The 19073-nt window shown below is 36.6% G+C and overlaps 1 protein-coding gene across 1 annotated transcript in view; it reads left to right on the top strand.

The window, feature by feature from the left end:
• LOC763344 (ras GTPase-activating protein 3) overlaps positions 1-8167 on the top strand; it is a 98183-nt gene extending 90016 nt beyond the window's left edge. The window contains exons 17-24 of the mRNA XM_030981942.1: positions 844-956; positions 1529-1611; positions 2037-2107; positions 2298-2387; positions 2919-2966; positions 3776-3879; positions 4524-4707; positions 5522-8167. Coding sequence (XP_030837802.1) covers positions 844-956; positions 1529-1611; positions 2037-2107; positions 2298-2387; positions 2919-2966; positions 3776-3879; positions 4524-4707; positions 5522-5567 — 739 coding nt within the window. The 3' untranslated portion in view covers positions 5568-8167. The remainder of the gene's footprint in view (positions 1-843; positions 957-1528; positions 1612-2036; positions 2108-2297; positions 2388-2918; positions 2967-3775; positions 3880-4523; positions 4708-5521) is intronic.
• The last annotated feature ends 10906 nt before the right edge of the window (positions 8168-19073 follow it).

Raw genomic sequence — 19073 nt, 5'->3', positions numbered from 1 at the left:
TCATGAATCTAAACCACGGGTTACTTGCCTCCACCCCCAAAATAAAATAAGAATAAACTCTTTGTGAGTTTGGGCTAGAGTGTGAGTTTCATTGTCCTCTCCCACAATCTTTACAATCTCTAATAGTTCTAACTATTTAACATTTCTAGTTGTTTTACTGCGCTAATCACCATAAAACAAATTTTCATATTTAGTGTGCTGAAGTTTCATTATTATTAAAATGTAGATTGTTTATGTATGACTCACTCAGAGTATGTAAATAAAGTTATTGATACACAGTGGAAAATAAATATTCAAAATGTGAAATTTTTAAACACATTGCTTTGCAGACTCCAAACCAATTTTAAACCAAGTAAAAACCAAGTAAAAAATAGAGAAGTAAAAGATCACTCAAATATTTTCCTGAAAATAAATTGATTTATCATTATAAAGCAGTATTAAAGACAATAATTGTTTTAAATTAATTATTCAAAGATACATTATTATGTGTAAATCAAAGTGCAATGTTTGATTTAAAAGAAAAGAGACAGATACCTTTATGTTTTTAATACAAATTTGTATAGATATACTTTGTAATTTTATATTCTTGTAGGTACATGATAAAGAGAGCCCAGGGCAGGAAGAGGTTGGGTATCGACATATGACAAATATATGGCATTCTCTATATGACAAACCATTTCTATTTTTAATGTCCAAGATGGCGGTCTATTTTAATAGCATGATTTGAATGGATGTACCGGTAAGCGCCTTGAGCATTTAATGAGAATGGAAGATGGCGCTGTAAAACTCTCCTGTATTATTATTATTAATATTATATACTTTTGTAATTTTATATTCTTCTAGGTACATGATAAAGAGAGCCCAAGGCAGGAAGAGGTTGGGTATCGGTATGAAGAACTTCAAGAGGAGGTGGTTCAGACTGACAAACAGAGAGCTCACGTATTCCAAGAGTGACGGTAAGTGTGTAATTCGATTTTTACAGAGGTGTATCAATCAGATATGATTATTTACGTCTGGGGACTGACCTCGTCACCATCCGAAAGACGTGACTCAGTTTCGAACCTGGGTCACCTGAGCCAGTTTGTAGGCATAGACAGAGAGCTGAAGTGAATGTGCCGTCATATTCACTTTCATATAAATATGGTGTCTAAGATCGAACAAACAACCTACACGCATGAATTTGAAGCTACTTTTGAATTTAAAAGAAGAAAAAAAAACACAAGAAATTACAACATTTTAATACTTCTTGAGCTTTCTCTGCTTTTCTGTTTCCGATACAGCATCATCTTATCGTATTAGCTGTTATTTTGGCAAGATGATCCTGCAATGAAAAAATTAAAAAATTAAAAAAAAGGATTTCTGGTTTCCTTCTTTTGAAATGGCCTCATCTAGCTGTAGAATTATGACCCACTGCCCATGTAAACTGACTATCATCTCCCTTTAAGAGACCATTGCAACGCATCATGACCCGTAAAAGAATTGGATCTGTCACTTTTAATCTATGTTTTTATCTCGTCTCTTGCTTCAGACTGCCTACCGTTGTGTACAATACCCATCTCAGATGTACTAGCTGTGGAGAAGCTAGAAGAAGAATCATTCCAAATGAAGTTTGTAAGTAATCAACCAAATTCACAAAATAGTATTCCTAAGCACTTGTACATGTACACAAAGATCATTAATGCTTAATATTCTTTTGCAACTTTGCATGAGAAAAATTGTCAACATCATTTTCTAGCCTGCAAACTATAATACTTGATGAAAATGTGTTCTGTCGTCATTATATAGTGATGTCAGGAAGAAACATCAGCTGATTGTCATATCTAGTTATTTTGTTGTTGTTTGTTGTAGAGTTTTAGTGGGGGGGGGGGGGAATATACCATATGTGTGAACATAGCAGTAACACTGAATTTTCACTTTAATTTTTGCATGTAAATGTTGAGGGTCATCATTCTCTCTCATGCACAAGGTTTGTTGGAAGATCAGTCACCGACTTCTCCCACACTCAATATATACTCTTATTCATCTTCCTTTGCTAGATGTTCCAAGTAGTTCAACCAAAGAGGGCGCTATATGTCCAAGCCAGCAACTGTGTAGAGGAGAAAGCTTGGTAAGAAAATCTCATTCAAATACTATTTAAGTATAAATTTTTAAGTTTTAATTGATTAGATTGATAGTCTTTCTTCAAACGAATATATCATACCTTGTTACCACATCCAAAACTAACAGGCATTTTTTGTTTGTTTATATATTAATTGTTTTTTTTTTTTAATGGATTATAAATTTCTACTTTATATCAGGGTTGACATGCTTTCCAATATATGCAAGAGCAATCGTCATAGACTAAGCTACTATCATCCCGCTGCCTTTGTCAACGGTCATTGGATGTGGTGAGTGTTGTCGTAAAGGATTTTTTTTCTTCACATAGCAATCAAACAAATGTAGAAAGTCTATAAGGACAACGGTCATAATGTTTTTTTTCTTGTAAATTAGATAGTATAACAATTTAGATAGCCTTTTTACAAGGTAGATTGCACTGACCTATTACTGGACAGTTAATGATATTTCTTTGGACTACAGAAAAGCTTTTCTATTAAATATCTTGGAAAGTTGGTGACGTACAAATGAAATACCCATGAATAAAGTCCACTGATTTTGACAGTAGTTCTTGTATAACGTGAATTCTTACCGTAAAAGCTGCCATTTAGTTTGTGCACGTATTAACATGCTTGTGAAATGGAAATGACCCCTGCTGTAATGCTTGTTGCTTTCAGTTTTCCCCCTTCCCCCCCCCCCCCCCAAAAAAAAAAAAATAAAAAAAAATAAAAATAAATTAAAATGATAATAATAATCTGCCATAGAACTACAAATAATGAGATGAGGATGAGCTTAATTGCATCTGTACCTTTTATTATTTTCAGCTGTAAACTGCAGAATGAATCGGACAGGGGATGCACACCGGTGACAGGGTAAGCCAACGTCTTTATATCATCGTTGAAGATACTAAAACTTTTTGAGTTCTAATATGACACACTAAGTTGCTCAATTTCTATGACATTCGCTCTGACAACAATTGCTCTTTTCAATACCCCCACCCTAAACATACAATTCAAAGGCAGGATGTCCGTTTTACAAACAGGAAACTTGCTGAGTGTTTAAAATATATCCTTCAAATATCATATGTGAAATTTTACAGTCATAGATTCTGAAGCTTCTTTGTAAGAAATGAAAATCTAGAGCTGTTTTTGTATTGCTGCAAAAGGAGCTATTCTCAAATCATCTGATACAATGGTCAAATTAATTTGAATTACGTACAAATATATGTCAAGGCTAGAAAATAGATATCTAGAATTAAATATTCAAAAATTATTTGCAGAACGCCAGTTTTCAATATGTTTCATTTGGTGGGAGGTTCCTAATAATAGACCTTTTCAATGTATAACTCTGGATACATGGAACTTGAGCTTTGTAGGTCCGCAAAAGAAACAAATCATATTTCAACAGATTGGATCAAACCAAACTTGAAGAAATCCATGTAATTGAAGTGGAATAATACTACTACTAATAATAGGCATTTCTATAGCGCCGTCTATCTAGAAATTCTATTCCGAGGCGCATTTATTATTACCCTGGCTTTAGCCTAGCTGCCATTACAGCACTCTAGCATTTCAAGGAATCAATTCCTGCCAGGTACCCATTTACCTCACCTGGGTCGAGTGTGGCAAATGAAGATTAATGTGGCCCTCTGTGATCCTTGGTATTTTTCTTTGATATGCAGGGTCGTACCATGGAGTGTCACGCTAGACATTGATCCAGACAGGGAGATGGAGAGAATCTACACGTTATTCAAAGCCAACATTGCCAAAATAGAGAAACTTGAAGGTTAGTGTTGTTATGTCAAAGGTTAAAGTTCAAAGGTCATACCATTTTTAAAATCTCTAAATAGAGAAAATTAGTAAGTTATTCAAAGCCAACATTTCCAGACTAGAGAAACTTTAGGTGAGTATTCTTACTGGCTCAAAGTTCAAAGGTCATGCCGAGTCATACCACACCTAGTCTACATGTTATTCAAAGCCAACATTGCTAAACTAGACAAAATAGAAGGTGGGTGTTCTTCTGTCAAAGTTCAAAGGTCAATGGTTAGAATTCAGATACTTGAACTTTGTCCATTTGAGGTTAGAGAAGTACTACCTTTGGATGAAAGGGAACTGCAGATTTGTTCGCCTATTGTTTTTAAAAATCTTAGAGAATATACATGTATCGAAAATAATATCGCTAGTGATATTCGTTTATCTCGCAATGTATGGTTAACAAGGGATCTAAAACATCATGACGTTTCGTGCGCCGCTGCAACACTTCGGCGCACGAAACGTTGTGATGTTTTAGATCCCTTGTTGACCATACATTGCGAGACAAACGAATATCACTTGCGATATAATTTTCGATACTGAATCCGCAATGAGTAATATATTTTGCATAATATACATGTAGTTCCTAATGATCTAATTTCCGATTTCCTTCTCCAGATGCCTGCGCGTTACAAGCTGTCTACCAAGGCACGCGGTCAGAAGCCCCTCCCACCATGCTGGTGGAAGACTCCAAGAGCTGCTTTGAGACTGTCAAGGGTCTACTGTTCGAGCTGCATCACATAGAGGAAGCTCATGTCAACTATAGGACCTTGAGAGAAGAGACCAGAGAGTACGGGAGCAAGTAAGTATACCAGTCATTTCGTAGGGACTGTCAAGGGACTACTGTCAAAGTTACAGCATACAGACGGAACTAAGAAGTACACAGAACAGGGTTTGAAATATGGATACCATTGGCTAGTTGAGATTGTCAAGGGTCTACTGTTTGAGTTGCATCACATAGAGGAAGCTCATGTCAACTATAGGACATTGAGAGAAGAGACTAGAGAGTACGGGAGCAAGTAAGTACAACAGTCATTACTTTGGGACTGTCAAGGGTCTACTGTTCGAGTTGCATCACATAGAGGAAGCTCAAGTCGGCTACAGGACTTAGAAGTACAAACGGCACAGGGTTTGAAATATGGATACCATTGGTTATGTTGAGACTGTCAAGGGTCTACTGTCAAGAGTTGATGAAGCTCACTTAAGCCACATGACTAGGAGACAAGATATCATGAGAGTATGAAAGCAAGTAAACATACCGCCCTTTGCTTTGAGACTCACAAGGGTCTACTTTTAAGGGCTGTCTGTACTATTGTGGCTAGGAGGGATTAGACCTCCCTGCAAGGTCACTGACAGGTGGTTATCTCATCAACTCAGCTCCCAATTAACATAAGAAAAAGAGGATCATGGGTGACCAATGGCCACCTATTAGGCATTGTTTGTTATATAGAGGGAGCAAGTAGCTACAAGTGGTACAGTATGGCTTTAAGCAATGACTCTGCAGTCACCACTAAGGGAAATTTTAGTAATCATAATATCCTTTTATTGCCATTACCAAATTGCCCTGTTAAAATTCTGACCATAGTTATTTTTCTTTGTTTCATCTGTTCCTGCAGGCAAACACCGATCGGCGATGAGAACTTCAACAACTCCTTCAAATGACAACTAGCTGTCGCATTGTTTGGACTATGCCTGGTGGGACTGTACCATGTCTGCATTGCCTTTTGCCGATGAACAGCCCTCTACCAACATGGCTTCATTAAGGACATTCTTTGCTGATGTCGTTGAGACAGTGTTCCTTTACATAATCAGTAAATCCTTTTACACATTCGGCACTGTTTGGACTATACTTGGTGGGACTACTATTACAGCATCGCCTTCTGTATATGAACAGCTCTATGACAGCATGGCTTCTTCAAAGAGGAACATTCTTCACTGAACAGCTCTCTGACAGCATGGCTTTATTAAGAACATTCTTTGCCAAGGTTGTTGAGAAGTTGTTCCCTTTACGTAATCAGTAAATCCTTTGAAACAATCAGCATTGTTTTTACTATATCTGGTGGGACAACTATTTAAGCTTTGCCTGTTGGCAGCGATGAGCCTTCTGACAATATGGCTTCTTCAAGAAGAAAGTTCTTCCCGATTCCTGATTCTGATGAGAATTAGTTGAGAAGTAATTCCTTTTGGACAATTAGTAAAATATAAACTGTCCAGCTGTGGCATTGGTTTGAGAATGAATGGTAGAGCTGTATCACAATTGCCTTGGACCAATGAACAGCCCTTGGGAAGCTTGGTGTCTTCAAGAAGAAGGTAGATCCTCTTCTGCTTCCAGGGGGGCGTTTCACAAAACTTATCATCAGTGACAACTGACAGTTTTTGTTACAAGCTATTGAAATCCTTGCTTCTGATTGGTTATCGGCAGTTTTGTCTTTGATTTTTGTCATTTGTCATTGAAAAAAAGGCTTTGTGAAACGGGTCCCAGAAGAGTGTTCTTCATCAATACATGAATTCTGCTCGAGGGATATGGTTAGGATCACCTAAGGTGTGCAGAGTCCATCCTTTCCTTACATTTCACCAATGGATTCTACTAATATACAACACACTGATAATTCGGCTTCTTTGAGAAGAGCCATTCTCTGCTGATTCTGACGAGAACTGGTTCCCTTTACCTAATAATTTTTTTTTTAATCACAAATATTTTTGCTTTTGCGTCATGGCATCTACAATGTTCATACATATCTGTAGATGTGTAAGAAACGTTCGTCTAAGGAAGGTTGTCACCTATTAGTACACTGCTGATAAAGAATTAGCTCCCAGATTTGATTCTATTTGGATCAGTTACATCAACCCATCATCACCAGATGTACTCGCTCTACAGATTAGGATTAACGTACACCCTTGAAATATAGCTGAAGTCATTCATACGTTTAGTGGTATATTTCTGTCTAGGCTTGACATGAGATTTTTATATGGTATATCGCTGACTCTCCTTGTCACTTACTCGCACAAAAACAAAAACAAATATGCAGTTTTCTTTTGTAAGCACTGCCATGAGCAAAATTAGTCAATGGAAAGGAATGTACATGTATTATCTTCCAGGAAGGACCATTGCAGGGAGATCAATTATATTTTTTCCAATTTTAAATCAAACAGAAAGTGTGAAAAGAAAAAAACACACCCAGATCTAACATAGTCTGTTGAGATATTGAAATAGGTTCATGGTTTTAGATGTATGAGTAAAATACATGAAGATGAAATATTGGGTAAAAGGGGAAAAACTGAAATCCAATTGGGAAAGGTGAATTGAATCAGTATCCAGTATTTACAAAGCCAGTAGTAGAAGGACTTTATTCTCTGTAGTACTATAATAAATCCTCATCATCTTCATTATCTTAAAAATATGATTGTCATATTTAAATGGGAAGGAAAAATGAAATTCACTTGAATGAAGATGAAAGATATTGGAATCCAGTACTTAAAAGGACAGTAGTAGCATTTTTACTAGGAATGAAGTAGTACTATGATCATTGCAATCACAATCATTGTTATTACTATCATCGTCACCATCACCTTCATCATCGTCGTCATGGTTATTATCATTACCACCACCATGATTATCGCTGTCGTTTATATTTGTCGTCACAACCATCATCATTATTTTTGTCATTGTAATTGTCATCCTCACCACCCATATATTACCTCCACCATCTTCATCTTCATCAACATCATCATCATCATCATCATCTTCTTCATCATCATCATCATCATCATCATCATCATCATCATCTTCTTCATCATCATCATCATCACCATCTTCTTCATCATCATCATCATCATCATCATTGTCATTGGTGCTTTTGCTTCTGTTGCGTACAGTGTACTTGATCGGGCAGCTACCGGTAGTTAAATGGTTAACTATCGCAAAACTTTTCCTCCATGTGAAATAATGATTAACGCCAAACAGCAAATGCTATTGCAATACAGAGAGAGACAATAAATTGACAGCCAATCATGCACATGGTAATAAATATCCTAAGTAACTCATATGAAAGGCAGATGCTGATTGGTTTGTTGACTGATTTCAAATGGATAAAGAGAATAGTATATGATAAGCTTTATCATCTGACATCTTTTTCAACTCGTAAGAGGTGGATATACATGTACACGTAGTCAATTTTGTACTCTCATACTGTATCTACTTATAACATCCGTTTGGTCGAGGCTTTTACAGAAATATTTGTTTGGTAGCTCTTTTCTCTATTTAAAAAAAAAAAAGATGTCTCGTACTAGTAGCTGAGAGTCAGTACTATTCCATTGTTTTACTTTTTACCTTAAGGTACTGTATACTACTAAAATTATTACACTCATATTTTACTCTACGCATGTACTACATGTTTTTTTGACACATCCTGTTAACAAAAACTATCTACATTATCTCTTGGTGTCTCTTTTCATGATGATTTTTTATCAGAGCATGTGTGGAGGCCACAAACCATAAGATATGTAAAGTTATGCGAGTGTTATTGTTTGAATTGTGTGTAACACCTTTTCACCTCCTGTTCAGTGCTTGTTATTTTGCAAGTGTTTCTCATGCATGATTATGTAGGTTTTGATTTTCCAAGGGGGTATTGTAATTTATGTGTTTTTGTTCATTTATCATTTTCCGTTAGTTTATATTTAGTCTTTAGCGCCACATTTAGGAGTAGATTTACCCCCTCTCTCCTTTCAATTTGAGGAGAAAGCTGCAGGCAAAACAAAAATACAAGATTATCCAAATCTGTGCTAGATTCAAAGGTTATTCATTGATGAATCATGTTTCAAATCTATTCCATACATGCCAACTGTTCAGATTAAAGAGGAACATTCCTCTTTTTGGGAGAAGATAATTATCATTTTAATGCAGGTGTTCCTCTTCCTGTACAAATTTGTCTGTAGTATTGAATAGGAGAGTTAGGATTGTTCTTCTTTTTTTTGAAAATAGCATAATTTGTACAGATTTCTGATTTTCAAATGTTGGCATGTATGCTATTCAACAGACAGTTCAGAGAAATCAATATTTTTACATAATATGTCACATAAGGATATGTTTTTATTCATCTTTTGTACCACCACCACCAATACAATGCCTAATGATTGTCATTGCCACATAATTGTTTGTTTCCTTGTTTTTTAAGTGTGTGTGATTTCATGTTGTGTTCATCACCATTGCCATCATCATGATCATGGCCATCGTCACCATCACTAACATTATAATCAACATCATTATCATCATCACTTATTTTTTTTCCCATTGCCATCCATCTCATCCTCATTTTCCATCATGCACATGATCATTCCTTATTTTTTTTAAACCTTTTTATGATCATATTGATCATAACTGTATAATTTGATTTAATTAATTTTGCAATTGTTATTGATATTGTCATACAGGTATTTACCATACAACAATCATTTTAATCTTTAGCATTATTAAGTGTGTATGCAATCGTCGACTTCATTATTTTGTTCACTGTCCATTTGATAATGTTTATGCTATTCATTTACTGTTCATTTTAATTAAGTTCATCGTTATCATCACCATCGTCATCGTCATCATCATCATCATCATCTCATCATTGAGTGGGTATTATCAATCGTACATCTTTTAATCAGTTGCCAATCGTTCTTTAGCCAAGCTCTTGTTTGCTGTTTCATACAACAAACATAGCTAAACAATGAGTATGTATTATCATTTGTAAATACATAGAGAAATTCCTGTTTATATACATTGATCATGTATGAAATGTGTATAAAAATTGTAATAATGTCATAATGAACAGATTTACATATTATGATCACGGTTATGGTGATAATTTTTTTGTAAAATTTACTGTTTTCATCTGTTTTTATGATAATCAATCATGCAAAATATTTTGTTACCATATATGGCATATTGAATGGTGTAAAGTTGAAAAGACAATTTTATTCATTGACCTGGTGATACACTGTTTACATGTATGCTTCAATGAGTGAACTCAGTATTTTTTCCCCTTTGCGAGGGGGTAATTTGTTTACTTCATCTTCAGATGTAATAAGCATGTTTTGTGTTTCATGCATTTGCATTTAATTGATCATATTTTTTTCACAAAATAGTGCTTTTTCCTTTGGGCTGATGAGCAGCCTATGTCAAACATAATTTTGATTTGAATTGAGTTTAGAAAACAAATTTACAATTTTAATGCAATTTTTATTTCAAATCATGGCACTTTAATATCTTATTTTGTTCATTTTGTTTTTTAAAGTGGAGCACAATGTTTTTATGAGGCCTTGTTTTATAAGGTTTGCAAGCCACTTTTAGCTACTTTTAATTTGTTTCATTTTCGGCTGCAATGTCTGTCTGCTTTTGATTGCGGAATCAGATTTCATCATGTCTTTATACATGTATTTTATACACGACTGCTTATACATGTATGATGTTGGATGTAAGAAAGATATAATATTGCAAGATTATTTTGATGGTTACAAATTTTAGATATGCATTTACATGTACACATGTACCTCGGAAGTGCATGCTGTAAAAACGCACTCCATCGATAGCGATATTTTGTACTGATTATATGCTTACAGTGTATGTATTTACAAAAACATGGGCCATTTTTTTAATTTGCAAGTGTCTTAAGACATCCAAATCGTCCATATTTTTTTCTTTTTATCACCGTAAATGCCTTTAGATCATACTTAAGAGTATTGTTTTAACATTTACTGAACTTGGTGTTGGGCCTCAGAGATCCCCCCCCCCCCCCTTAAGAGTATTGTTTTAACATTTACTGAACTTGGTGTTGGGCCTCAGAGATTCCCTCCTCCCCCCTCCGCCCCAAAAAGGAATAGTATTGCATCGTTATCTCGGACATCTGACACTGTATTTTCTTCCCACATTTTGCTACAGCATACTTTATTATTATTTTTTAAATTCTTTTTATTTTTACTTTCACAGAATCACTTTAACGATTTTCATACTGTACATTTTCAGTAAGATCTAGATAAGGACATAATTCTATTACAGCTTATCTAAGGAATTTTTTTTTTTCAGCCTTAATTACACATGATGGCTCATTTTAAATGTTATCAACAGTTGATGGAAACACTCCTTTCTTCCATATAATACAAGAAATGGCAATTTCCGAAATGGTTTAACATCATGTCCAATTTTTGCGTGGCCTTTGCTCATACCATCATCCATCCAAATGAAATATCCATCCACTTTTATGCATGCGGGAGACATTAAGATCAGATAGTACATTTCATCAGAGTAGATTTCATCAGAGTATACATGTATATCACATAATCACATACCTATAGACTTCTGTCTCTCACCAGAAGCTATACATTCATGTTGTGACACCATAATACTGTTACATTCTGTTTACATGGCTGGTTTTTTTCTTTTTCTTTCATGTTTTGTACGTTATATGCACAAATATTTTGGCTATAAAGTATGCAGGGAACACTTTGTTTTTTTAAAATATTCCCAGGAAGGAATAAAATGATACACAAAGTTTATGCCTTTTTGGCTCTCAAAGAATGCAGTATCTGCATATCGCCAGAAGGGTGTAAGATTTTGTTTTGCTTTATACAGGGCATTAGAACTTGGTATAGATTTTTTATATTTTTTTAAATGTGTGTTTTTTAACTTTTTTCCTGTTAGGAGGCTTATTTGTATTTGTATTTGTAAAAAGCAGGGTCCCATGGAATAAGGACATTTTCCTTTGCTGTATTTGGCTTGCTCTAAACAGAAACAAAATACAATATGGTTCATGAGCAGTTTTAGCACCAACATCTCAAGATCATAGGGATATTGATTTTCGCCTTCAAAATGACACCTTTTAACTTTTGAGATTAAACTTTAGGCCACCAATCATGACCCCCTCCCCCAACCACCATTCTAAAGATGGAGCAACTCCTATTAAAGTTGAATTATTGTACTAAAAGTATATATTACATGTATGTTTCATTATATAATGAGCTTTTCCTTTTCAATTTGTTTCAATTGCCAGTATTATTCCATTGTTGGGGAGAAATTGCTGTCAGGTAATTCATGTCAGTTTACAAAAAAAACACACAAGTGTATGACTATTTTCAAGAAGCAGTTTGGTTATATTGTATATCATGTAAACATGCAAAAACAAATTATGCACGTATATTTTTTTGACTATATTCAACTACACTCATATAGATGCTTCATATTTATACCATGTCAACAGCACTATGTCCACCAAGGCAGATTATTATCATGATGTTGTACTAGATGTTTATACATGCACACTGGTCATATTATTGCCTACCACACGCTATATGATCTTCCTTCGATCTGATTTTCGAAGAAATGGCAGTTATATTTTGGCTTGTTTGTTTGTTTTACCTGACTGCTAACTTGCTAAGAAAGCATGTGTATGCTTGTAAGTAAGCAACCAGGGGATGAACCGCTGTATGTCCTCTCAGAGGGACTTGGTTATGCAGATTAATGCCTTACCAAAGTCCACTTGCGCATCGACTTGGTTTAGAACCCAGGACCTCCCGGTTACGAGACCACTGCTCTACCACAGAGCCATTGTGTCTCCTTCTAATAGTTATGGAAACCTAAACAATATCAACTTCCTGATTTAGGCTCTAAATAAATGATAAAAATAAATGCAATCATTATTTTAGTGCATTTAAGCCTTTGATTCAGAATATTAATAGCCAAAGTGACTTCAAAGCTTCAATCACACAACTGGTCTGACGTCACTATGATTCAGAGCTTATTTGCCTTTTCCTTGTACAAGGAAACTTGCAATCCCCCAAGATCTTGATTTCTCTTTTCAAATGAACACTCAGAACCTCAATTATTACAAATTCATATGTTTTTGTAATATTCATATCAAATAGCATTGCAAATTTTTCGAAAATCGAATCGCAATCAGGTCATATATTTTGTGGTAGGCTTAAGTTCAGACATTCAGAAATATTTTTTAAAATCTGAAGATGTCAAAATATAGTATTGGTGGTATATGAAAATGCAGCAGGTTGTGTAGGATTCGTTTTGAAATTTGTTATACGTTTCAGTTCTTTATATAAAAACAGAAATGAATGTACATATTTATTTATAAAAATATAAATGTCAAAGGTCAACAGTATATATTGCTTTGTCCGAAGATTTATTTGTCTGTGTAAAAGTTTTGGTGATTGGAGGATGTTTGAGAGTGATATTTAAAACTTAATGGTAATGCAAAGTTTTGGGAAATTTGGAAAATTGGATGGATAGTAATTCTTTAAAATTTTGATATATTTGGATGCCCCTGTGGATGTTTTATAAGCACTAGAAAATTTAGCCCCTAAAACACTTCTGCTTTCAAGAAATTGAATAATAAACAACTTACCGATGCTCCCGGTAAATTTCAAATATTTCTAATAGCGCCTAAGACCATTCCATGATATCTGCGACCTTGAAAATCTCAGAATATGCATTCTGATATATAATTTCCAAACGGGAGTAGCAAATCAGTCGATTGTAGTCCAGAAGCATTGTTTTAAAAATTAAGTAATATCAGTCTTGAGAGGGCGCTATACAACAAAGGGTTTATTATTTACGATTCCATCACTTTAGACTCGGTTTCCACCGCCACAACGATCATTGAATACTGTAAAATCGCATATGTTCATTGAACCAAATTCATGACCCCCATTCCAAAACTTTGTATTTAATACCTTTAAGTTGGTTATTGAAATCATTTTGGTGTTGGTGATGATGATAGGGGTATATGATTCTGGATTCTTTATTGGGGCTTGAGGCAGTGATATAGTAGAAGAAGAAATATTTTCTGACAAACAGAGAAACGGGTTATTGCATATTTTTAGGGGTGCGTTTTCACTAAAAACTTCTGTGATGATAATGTTGCAGAGTTGCTATGGTATAGTGGTTCATTCACTTGACTCTCGGTCCAAGGGTTGAGGGTTCAAGTCCTAGCCCTGCACTAACGTTCTTTGGCAAAATATTTAATTTACATTTGCCACTCTCTACCCAGGTGTAAATAATAAATACCGGGTGCTCAAGAAGAACGGCATTGAAATAGATGGGGCTTCCCTGGGTAAACAAACTTATATCATTATTGCCAGATTGGGGTTTGCATGGGGGTTAGGTTGGGAGGGCACATGCCCCGTCGGCCGTGTGCCCTCCCCCTCAAACAAAAAAGAAGAGATAGGGAGAGAGAGAATGTGTTTCAGTTGTAAGACAATTATATTTGTTTAATATTCATGTATTGTGCAATTTAAATGTTATTTCTGTAAGAATAGAAACAGTAAAATTCCAACTGAATCCCCCAAATTTAACCAATACACATATTCACAGTTCAACATATCCTAAAACTTTAGGGGAAAAACAACTCTTTGTCATTAACATAATTACCAGCACAAGAATTTGATTGATTGACATTATTAAGAAAGACTTTGAAGCTAGAATCTGTCTAGGTGTTAGTCAATGTTGGCACAACCCTATTTGCGGTGCAGAGACAATCTTATGGAGGTTCTCCTCGCACTTTGCGCCGTAATTCAATAAAATGTTGGATTCTGTTTGTCCAGCGGTACCTGAATACTTTTACACATTTCAACGTTGCCTAAGGTTTGGCGGCGTTCATGGGTTTGATTCATATACCCATTTCACATTTGGGATGTAATTGGTGTGCATCTGACCCTGCATCTGACCCTGCATCTGACAGGCAGACTTTAACAAACAGCATGAATATTAATGTAAGTCATAAAATTAATCATTTCTATATACCTCTTTCTCTCTCTCTCTCTATATATATATATATCTTTCGCTCTCTCTCTCTCTCTCTCTCTTTCTCTCTCTCTCTCTTTCTCTCTCTCTCTCTCTATTTCCTCTCCCTCTTCTCTCTGCTCTTGTTTCCTTCATTTCCCCCTCAGTTTCTTTCTTTCTTTGTTAACCTTTCTTCTTATCTCTCCCTCCATGTCGGACCCCTTCTCTCTTTTCCTCTCTTCCTTTCCTCTCCCTTTCCCCTCTCTCTCTCTCTCTCTCTCTCTCTCTCTCTCTCTCTCTCTCCCTTTCTCTCTCTTTTATTGCACACAGTGAATTAATATTTAAATCGTATCTACTTTTCTTTTCAGAAAAGGTTCTTGCGCTGATACACTGCACAATACAACTTTCCCCAGGCTCAATTTTAAATAGATGAACTTCCTTTTTTGATGGAAAAAGACGCCCAACAAATAAATGAATGAATAAATGAATATACTTATACCCATGAAATTTAAAAAAAAGAATAGAGTGAAAAATGAACATATGAAGAAAATTTAATTGTATTTAAGTTTTTCACATCATAATTATCGTACAGTTTTGTAACCCTAACTTTGGTTGAGTTCCAGATGAGTATACGAAAATACTCATGTATCGCCATCACACAGTTGCTTTTAATTAAAAACACAATTAATTCCGCTTTAATTTAGGGTGTGATAGGAACTTTCGTGAATGAACGAACTGCAATAGCCTACGCTTAAGGCGCTCAGCGAGGAGGAAAATCAATATAATTTGCTCAACGATTTGACGTCATTGCATGGGGGATAGAAATAGCGATGTAATGTGTTTACTTTTGATCGTAGTATCTTAATCGCAGCAGTAAAGCAGGGAGCATTGCAGCAGAGCTTGGAATCATTAAACAGCATGAAATCGGGGTTAAATTCCCGGCCCCCCACTCAGAGGTCGGAATGACCGCATGCGTGTTGCCAAAAATATGTCCGGTAAAGGGATACTAATTTTCGTGCGACAAAGTCCGGCCCGAGAATTGTAAAAAAAAGGGGTGTATTTGACTTTTAACCCGGAGATTTCTTTAAAAAGGGGGTGTTTTTCTTTTTTTTCTCTCATCTCTTTGGACTCCTGAGAAATTATTCCGAATTTAGGGGGGAGGGGTACATTGAGCATTTTTCCTGATTTAGGGGGGTCTCCAAGGCAGGAAAAGCACGCGAAAAGCCCGCGAAAGGGGGATTCGGAAATGTTGGCAGTCCTCAGATAGGGGGTGCTTTCAAAAAAAGGGTACGAGCATATGCGTACCCTAAATAACACTGAGTGGGGGGGGGGGGGGGCGGGGTTAAATTAAGCCAGTAATCATAGACGTACTGGCCAACAGTGGGGGGGGGGGGGGGTGACGCCTTGTGCCCGAAGCAATTCTTCAGTTTCTCAAACTTCCAAAGCGAGCGCGCTAATTTGCACTATGCACTTCTCTGTACTGTTAGTGAAACTACAAAAATTGCATTTATAATCGGGCACCTAGTCTGCTCGAAACTCTCGCTGCCAAAATAAATTGAGAGGATATTCGATGCCTGATAATGTGGTGGAGGTTGCCCGAATATTGGAACTTTTAAAATATTCAGGGGATGGGGTGCAGGTCCCTAGCCTCACGTCTCTTACGTCTTTGTCAATCAGGAACGGCCCGGCCGTCCAGGCAGGCGACGAGGGCGGGGGCCCATGCAATTCGTGAGAAAATATTTACCGGCGAACAAGTGGGGGAGGGGGGGGGTAGTGAGCTCTTTTTTTCTTTTTTATATTCAACACCCCCCCCCCCCCCTCTTTGAGCAAAAAAGAAGAAGGTAAAATTGAGGTTACCATCTTTAAACAAAACTTTTTACCAGGGGAGGGGGCCGTGCCCACCCCCCCCCCCCCCTGCCCCTTGATCTACAGCTGCTGTCAATAATTGTTATTTACTTCAGATCGGCCATTTTCACATCACTATCATGACAAGTGATTCAGTTTAGAGTTCATTAGATGTGTACTTATAGCTTGTTCGAATCTAGTTTATTATTTTCAGAAATTGTATACTCTTTTCTAAACTGCGGTATTCAAAAGCAATTATAATAGTAGGCCTACAATACGGTAGTCCTGAGTTGTAAAGCTAAATGTGAAAATATTTTCCTACGTTCAAATAACATAATATAAAATAATTGAATATTTTTGCAGAAAAATATTTGAATACATGATGTTAAGACATTTACCAATTACTTAAAAACACATTAAAAATGCACAAATTACAAATTAACATTTACAATTTGTGTATGCATGCCAGACCGCCATCATCAAACTTTTGAACAATAAAACAAATAACAATATAACAAAATAACAAAAAATAATAAATAACAACTGCCATAGATCGATCCATGACAAATATGTTCATAGCCAATCAACATTAATTTAAGGATTTCAGTAGTTCTAAACTTGTTATAATTATAGACAACATGTTTTTTTTTAGGAAACGAGGACCAGGTGAGTGCTTCGATAGACACCACAATTTGGACCCCTTTGAAAACAGCTTATAGCTGACAAGGGCGATCATCCCATGAGTGGAGAATAAATAAATAAATGAAAAAGAAAACCTTTTTCTCAAAAGTATTTTCTACAAATACATTAAATCGGGTGGACGTGCATGTATAATTAATTATATATGCCTTCTCCTTCCTCTGTACCCTCACACTCTGATCTCTCTCTCTCTCTCTCTCTCTCTCTCTCTCTCTCTCTCTCTCTCTTTCTCTCTCTCTCCCTCTCTCTCTCTCCCCCTCTCTCTCTCGCTCTCTGATCTCTCTCTCTCTCTCTCTCTCTCTCTCTCCCTCTCTCACTTTCTTATTCTCGATTGCCAACCCTAATTCCTTTTTCTGTACATTTTGCATCATGCAACATGGTAACTTTTTAAATAATTTCCAAATTTGTTGTTGTTGCATTCATTCTATTGGTAAAAAGAATTTACAGATTTACTAAAGTCACGAGCACAAAAACGGGCGACCCCATTATATTTTGACGAAATACATGACTGTTATAGTGGCCCTGAAGGGACATCGCGAATAGACTAAATCGTGAAAAATATGCGATAAAATTCACGATATCGTCAATTTTATCGCATATTTTTCACGAAGAAATTCACGAAATTGACGATATCGTGAACTTTATCGTGAACTTTTCACGATGAAATTGACGATATCGTGAATTTTATCGTGAAAAGTTCACGATATAAAGTTCACGATATCGTCAATTTTATCGTGTACTCTATCGTGTACTCTATCGTGTACTCTCCTGACGGGCGCTTCGTAAACAAAACCAGCCCTAGCTGGGGGAGACAGAGAGAAGGAAAAAAGGGAAAGGGAAAGAGAAGATAAAAGGAAAGAAAGAATAATAAGAAGAAAAGAGGGAAACGGGGGGGGGCGAAGGGCTCTTGCCTCCTCCTCACTCCCCCCCCCGCCAAAAAATAAATAAGGAGAGAGAGAAGGGAAAGGGAAAGGGAAAGAAAATATAAAAGGAAAGAAAGAAGAGGAAGAAGGAAAGAGGGAAACGGGGGAAGGGCGAAAGGCTCTTGCATCCCCCCGCCCAAAAAATAAATAAGAGAGAGAGAGAGAGAAGGGAAAGGGAAAGAGAATAAAAAAGGAAAGGAAGAAGAATAAGAAGAAAAGAGGGGCTCTTGCCTCCTCCCCCCTTCCGCGCCAACAAATAAATAGGAGAGAGATTGAGAGATAGAGAGAAGGGAAAGGGAAAGGGAAAGAAAATATAAAAGGAAAGAAAGAAGAAGAAGACGGAAAGATCGAGGGAAACGGGGGAAGGGCGAAAGGCTCTTACCTCCCCCTCCCCCCCCCCCCTTCTGCCATAAAGGGAAAGAGAAGGGAGAGGGAAAGAAAATATAAAAGGAAAGAAAGAAGAGGACAAAGAATAAGAAAAGAGGGAAACAGGGGCGAAGGGCTCTTGCCTCCTTTCTTGTCTTTCTTTTCCTTTCTTTCCTATTCTCCCTCTTTTTCGTTTTTCTCTTTCTTCTTCTCTTTCCCTTTCCTTCTCTCTCTCTCTTATTTATTTTTTGGCGGGGGGCGGGGGGACGAGGCAAAAAGCCCTTTGCCCCCGTTTCCCTCTTTTCTTCTTCTTCCTCTTCTTTCTTTCCTTTTATCTTCTCTTTCCCTTTCCCTTTCCCTTCTCTCTCTCTCTCTGATTTATTTTTTGGCGGGGGGAGGGGGGGGGGGGCAAGAGTCCTTCGCCCTTCCCCCGTTTTCCTCTTTTCTTCTTCTTCCTCTTCTTTCTTTCCTTTTATCTTCTCTTTCCCTTTCCCTTCTCTCTCTCTCTCTGATTTATTTTTTGGCGGGGAGGGGGGGGGGGGGGGAGTGAGGAGGAGGCAAAAG

Source organism: Strongylocentrotus purpuratus, unplaced genomic scaffold (genome assembly GCF_000002235.5).
Source record: "Strongylocentrotus purpuratus isolate Spur 01 unplaced genomic scaffold, Spur_5.0 spur5_scaffold_12, whole genome shotgun sequence".
In the NCBI taxonomy this organism is placed as follows: domain Eukaryota; kingdom Metazoa; phylum Echinodermata; class Echinoidea; order Camarodonta; family Strongylocentrotidae; genus Strongylocentrotus; species Strongylocentrotus purpuratus.
Note: the sequence above shows the minus strand (reverse complement) of the source record. Positions and strands in the feature narration are given on the sequence as shown.